The sequence below is a fragment of the Strongylocentrotus purpuratus genome, unplaced genomic scaffold (genome assembly GCF_000002235.5).
Source record: "Strongylocentrotus purpuratus isolate Spur 01 unplaced genomic scaffold, Spur_5.0 spur5_scaffold_17, whole genome shotgun sequence".
Classification (NCBI taxonomy): Eukaryota; Metazoa; Echinodermata; class Echinoidea; order Camarodonta; family Strongylocentrotidae; genus Strongylocentrotus; species Strongylocentrotus purpuratus.
Genome location: NW_022145602.1, coordinates 6,821,510 through 6,827,955, shown reverse-complemented (window position 1 = coordinate 6,827,955; position 6,446 = coordinate 6,821,510). Strand labels below are relative to the sequence as shown.

General features: G+C 40.7%; 1 protein-coding gene across 1 annotated transcript; it reads right to left on the bottom strand.

The window, feature by feature from the left end:
* Positions 1 to 1,062: 1,062 nt before the first annotated feature.
* LOC586585 (ufm1-specific protease 1-like) lies at positions 1,063 to 6,008 on the bottom strand (the record flags this gene model as incomplete). Its single annotated transcript, XM_030988143.1, has 5 exons — positions 1,063 to 1,807; positions 2,574 to 2,650; positions 3,318 to 3,420; positions 5,262 to 5,489; positions 5,913 to 6,008. Coding segments are annotated over 5 exons (645 nt in total), but the record flags the coding sequence as incomplete, so codon positions are not given.
* Positions 6,009 to 6,446: the final 438 nt, after the last annotated feature.

Here is a 6,446-nt window from a genome sequence, read left to right as displayed (position 1 = left end):
TGGTTTGGAGGGTTCGAGAGGTACCTGCAAGAAATAGGAGCGGTTAGCATTCTGAATGAGGGTAGTAGAATGTTTAACTGCGATGAATCTGGATTTGCGCTGGGAGGGAAGACGGGAACAAGAGTATTAGCCGAAAAAGGGACAAAGATCGTGCATGAACTCCGAAACACGGACAAGAGCCAAACGTTTGTTGTGCCCAGGAAGAGGACAGAGACCTGCGGCAGGTACATGGAGGGTGCTCCCAAAGATTCCATGTTCGCTGCCATGGACAATGGATGGATGGATTCAAAGGCTCTCTTCAGAAATAGGAACATGTTATTGTACACATTGCCCCGGCAACTAGATCCTAGGCTAGAGTCTACAATTGAAAGTCTTTGTGCTGCATGATACAATTTGTCTCAGAAACGGCTCCTGTCGCTAGCCTAGAGGAGGGTGCAGAAGGAGGGCCCAGAGAACCACACACCTCACCGCGCAAGCACCTCACCAGAGGCACTCTACGTAGTACGAAAGCGCTCAGATTTCAAGTGGGAAGTGCCGGTTGAGAAAGAGATGAACAACTTAGGCTCACTAACAAAATTTCAGGGGCAAAAGCTAACATTCCAGTGTGTGGCAGAAGTGGATGTATTTATGTTTATTTATCCAGATATTAGTATAGACAGTAAAAACTAGAATGTACATTTCTAAAATTATACATAAATACTTCCAAAGATGTTGGTGCTTTCATAAACAAGAACATTCCGGTGTGTAGCAGAAGTGGCTGATAACCATTTGTGCAAGAAAACACACATGTATTTATGTTTATTTATTCAGCTATTGATTCTTTATTAAAGTTTTGTTTCTTTTGCGCTCTGTGGGTGTATAAATACCAATCCGCCCCTTGGCAATGCGAATTATAGATTCCTCGTCATAAAATACCCCCAGTTCACCGTCTAACTTTTCAGGGGTGATAGTAAGCACTAAAAAAAATAGTTTGTTTTCCCCTCAACCACGCTCCCCTTGAGTAAAAAAAAGAAAGAAGAGGATTCGCCGGGAAAAAATGGCATCTAAAAACATTCCCCCCTTTCGAGTAAGAAAATTTGGGAAAAAATAGGGCAAAATAGGGAAGAATAGTGGAAATAAGGGGAGAATCAGGAAATAATGATAAAACAGGGAAGAAAAAAAGTTTTTTTTTTTTTTTAAATCAGGAAAAATCAAAAAAATCATGCACCGTGTTGAACATGATGACGTGTGACAGCCAAAACAGCTTTGCTGTTACTTTCACACCCAAATGCAGGGTAGAAGTCATTTTTAGCCGTGTGTCGTGTCTGGATTTGAACACTGATTTTCACACTTTATTCAACAAGTTTGCATCTGAAAAATTCTTACAAGTACATTACGGTGTTGGAGCAGTTGCCTGGGTTCTAATCTCTGTGACATAATGCTGAACTCCTGAAAGCATAGGTGGCCAGTCATCTATCTGTGTCTGTGAGCAGTGGTCACCTCTTTGGAACACTGAAATTACAGTAGTCCCATCATCTAAAAAGCAGAACTTTCATCGGGTCGTTGATGCAGCAGTTGCCTAGGATCTTATCTCTGTGACTTGATGCTGAAGTGCTTTGGATCACTATGAAATTACATCAGAGTTCCATCATCTGAATGTAAATCAAGCAGAACTTTTATTGGGTCGTCATCTGTCTGATGCACTGCTGAACTGCGGAAGGCACAGGTTGTAGAAAGAGGTGGCCATGAAAGAATCGCTTCGTTTCCAGGACACCCATTCCTTGTGGATGAGTTCCTCTACCGTTGCATGACCAGTGAAGTGAGGATCCTATGAAGTGAAAAAGACGAAAGAAAAGAAGGATTAATCAATAGAAGGATAAATCATTCAGTGAAGGGTAGACAATAATCTTAAAGGCCATCTGTACTAGTGTGCAGGAGGGATTAGAGCACCCCCTCAAGGTCACTGGACAGGTGGTTATCTCATCGAATCAGCTCTCAATTAATATAAGAAAAAGAGGAACATGGGGGACCAACGGTCACTGATTGTGCATTGTTCATTATATAGAGGGCGCAAGTAGCTATAAGTAGTGCAGTGGACCTCTAAAGGGTATCTTTGCCTCACATTGTAAAAAAAATCCTGGATTTAGCTCATGCTGCAATCCTAATCATAAACCTTATGGTCATTCAGGAATCCTATGACTTCTACAATGTACAAGCTGACCGCCCATCTGTTTATCAATATATTTATGATTGGAATTAGATATTTCTAAAACCATTGAATGATGATTTTATTTTATTTTTTTAACAAAAGAAGAATACAGTGCGCCGTTGAAATCCTTGTCAGTCGTTGTGCATAACAATGTCTGCACTTTGAGACTAGGCCGACAGCATACTAGGCTCTATACTTTAGCTGCTCTAGACAGTCAGAGCTAGGCTCTGCTCAGGGCTTTAGGAATTGTGGTGAAGTGTCAAATTCATGTCTGTGCCTGCAGACTAGTATGCTGGACTCTCTTCAGCAATTTAATGACAACTGTCACAGGCAATTTTTTTTTTTTTTTTGAATAAATTTACATAATTATGAACAATTGACTTACCTTGATGAGGAGATATGAATGGGTAGCTCCAAGATGGACACCAAAGATTCCTTTAGAAGAAGCATCGCTGTCTCCACCTATAAAAAACAAAAGATCACAACAAAAATTGAAATTTTGTTGATACCCGATGGACTTCAACTCTTTCTTGTTGGAGGATGAGTGAATGTTTCAATGAATTTTATGTGAGAAATTTAGAGTGTACAGAGGTCAAACACAACAAACTTAACAAGACTAATGTTCAATTAGTCTAATTCACAGACAACTAAACAAGACATTGGCTGGTTATAAACATCAACTTGCCAGGTTCAGAAAACATTCAGAACGTGCCTAGATTTTTTCTAAATTTTATTTTAAAAACAAATCCTGGATCTGCCTATGAAATATATGCAATCTGAAATGACGCCCAAAGTTGTTCTTGGTCAACCTTAACAGTGTAGTTAGCCGAGCAGGAAACAAGGAAGAAAGTTGGGACCTAGGACAGCATTTCACGAACCCTCATACATGTAAGTTCGCCGACAACCCATTGAAACACATGTATTGAATTCAACATAAATTTTGATAGGATGTTGATGAACTTGTATTTCTGGGCCCCATTTCACAAAACTTGTCATCAGTGACAAATGACAGTCTTTGTTATAAGCTACTGAAATTCTTCATTCTGATTGGTCATCAGCAGATTTGTCATTGAAAAAAGACTTTGTGAAACGGGTCCCAGGTGGTTATGTGAAATGATGCCCGTCTTACCCATCATAATCGGTGTGCCAAGGGTCTTAAAATGTTGAATAAGATCAGGAACAATGCCAGGGATGTCATCGCCAGAACTCAGGTGGATGATCTTTCCACTAACCTGAAAATGAAGTCAATAAGAAATAGTAATCAAAGACTACAAAACTGCCGAGTCCATATTCATGCGGGAATCACGTTATACTATCTATAGAGTTTAAGATCTCACATCACCTTACCATACAATAGCGCTGGATCATACACTGTACATGTTATTTTATATAAACACCAAGTATAAAACCAAACGGTTTTTGGATATAACCCTTTTATAATTAATCAGCAGCAGGTAATGAAAACACTACTGAAATAGTAGAAGTAACATGTGCTTGTACACATTACTTTATACCATCATTGTAACAAATTAATTATATTAAAGCCCCATTGCACTATTTTGGCCAGGAGGGATTAGACCTCCCTGCATGGTCACTGACAGGTGGTTATCTCATCAAATAATCTCTCAACTAACATAAGAAAAAGGGGATCATGGGGGACCAATCGTCACCGATTAGGCATTGTTTGCTGTATACAGGGCACAAGTAGCTATAAGCAGGGATGCCAACCTTTTAGAGCACAAATCAGTAATCATAAGGCTAAAAATCAGTAATTTGGAGACATAATCAGTAATTTTCTGCGCGACGCAAATTTTTCTGCACGCTGGCAAGCGCAGCTCCTGCAGGCAAGCGCGATAGCACAACAAGTTAAATAAAAGTAACATACCTGTTCATTAGTTGGTGTTACATGTGCATGTAACTCCATATTGAAAGTATTCTACTGAAAGACTGGATGAACTCATGACAAAATGTCTCGATATGTTACTATAGTCTTTTGCCCGCCATGTCCAATGTTGAAATCTGATGCACATATCGTGCACCTAGCATGATTCAGGCTTTTCTTTGAAGGAACGATGCATTTCCATTTCTTACTGTATTCTTCTTTAAAAGTCTGTAACTTCTTGCCACGCTTCTTAGTTGTGGAAGACATGATGATTGATATCTAAATCCAACCAACATGAGTTCAGATTGTCGACGAGAATCGACGAACGCTGTGACAGCCTGTGAGAAATCCGACAGTGTACACGGCGCTAGCGTAGCGAGGCCTGGCGCTGGCCGCGCGGCCAAGAGAGGTATTTCACCCGGCCCCCGCTCGCGAAGCTGTCTTTCTCTGCTGGGCACACACGCACACAGTCAGAATATACATAGACACACATGTATGCACCTGCACTGTGAAAGGGGTGTGCTAGATAACAAATTGTCCAATCGGAAGCCCTATGGGATTTCTATGCATGGATTCAAGGATGGCTGCGCTGCAATAGTCAAAAGTACGTGCTAAACCTTAAAGTGCTAATTTTGAAAATCGGCAAAATCAGCAAAGTCCGGGATTTATGGTATGAAAATCGTACCGCCCGTAATCGGCCGATTTCCCGTAGAAATTACGGGAAATCCGTACTAGTTGGCATCTCTGTATAAGTAGTGCAGTGGGGCTTTAAATATCTACAGTATACATGTAAACATGTAAAGTACGCTGGAAATCAATGTAATAACGAAGAGGATCCAATGCCATCCTCAGCCCACCCCCCCCCCCCTCATTCACTGATACAGTTCTCTCAAAGTTCATTCATAGAGCAATAATGGTGCCCTACCCCTACCTCCATAACAGCATCCCAATAATGGCTGAAGCCCCCACAATGACAAGATCTACACTATTCTCAAAATGTTCTTTTAAAGCCACACTGTCTTACTTGTAGCTACATGCTCCCTCTATATAATCGGTGACCATTGATCCCCCATGATCCTCTTTTTCTTATGTTAATTGAGAGCTGAGTTAATGAGATAATCACCTGTCCAGTCAACTTGCAGACGAGTGTAATCCCTCCTATAAACTAGTACAGATAAGCTTTAAACTCACATCATGGAAATAGTCCAGGCAGAGTGAGACTTCGAAGGACCCGATCCACTCCCTTGACCCAACGAAGCTCTCCGGTTTGTCCTGCATCGCGACCAGTGCCTCTTGGATCTCCCTCAAGGTTGGTTCATCACCACAGCAACCCTTAGATGATCCCTCCCCTGCTGTCTCCTTGGCGATGCGGATGTGGGAGCAGAGCGACTGCATGGTGCGGTAGCCACACCCCCATCCCTGGAAAAGAGGAAGAGATTAGAGATTCTTAAAATTTAAAGGATAACTGAAAAGTGGGTCAAATTGTAATTTTACAATATACAATATGTAGCATATAATGCCCATGACGATCATAACTTGAGTGTGGACTATCATCATTTTGCTGAATCATATCAGATCAACAAGCAATGGCCTTTCTTTTTAAGCTATCCAGCTATCTTTTTTATTCACTGATTAATTAAATAAAAAGTGAATTAGATGTGAGGATTCCGATTGAACATGCAGGCCTCTTCATATATGAGAACCCAACATGAACAAGCTAATTATTATGCAATCATCTTCAAAATCTCCACTATATATTTAAAAGTGATTATTCCAAAGACAAATCATGCACATGGAGGCATCTGAGTATTTAAGCATTGGTAATTATCGTTTAAATTTTACCTGGTCTTTAAAACCATCACAAGCGTAGTGGTAGTAAAGGTAGCTACCCCTGACTAAGAACGACTCCCCTCCTGTCTCTGGACTAGGCAGGTCGCGATCGGTGTGTACATCAAACAGAAGAGCCATAGTATACTCCTACAATCTAATGATGAAGATTAATGGAGAAAAATTCCTTGAAAGTTATGTTTAGGATATAGATGCAAAAGTGACTTGTGAGCCAGGCCTGTTGTGAGCAGCATCTTACCAATTACATAGACAGAAAGCTCAAGTCCTTTGCATTGATGGTTGTTCCAATATGAGACTAAATCTAGCTCCTCTGACCACTCTATACAGTCTACAGAGACTGAAGTGTGTCATATTGCGCAGTGAGTGGAGGTGGCATCGGTGCAGTTGGAATGTGCTGCAAAGCATCCTGAAATCAGATGAATCAGAGCAGCCAAAAAGGCCTTATATTTTGAAATTTCACATTGGTTTCTAAACTAATTAGATCTTATGTCATGTTCATAGTATTGGTATAGTAGGGTGTCTAACGAT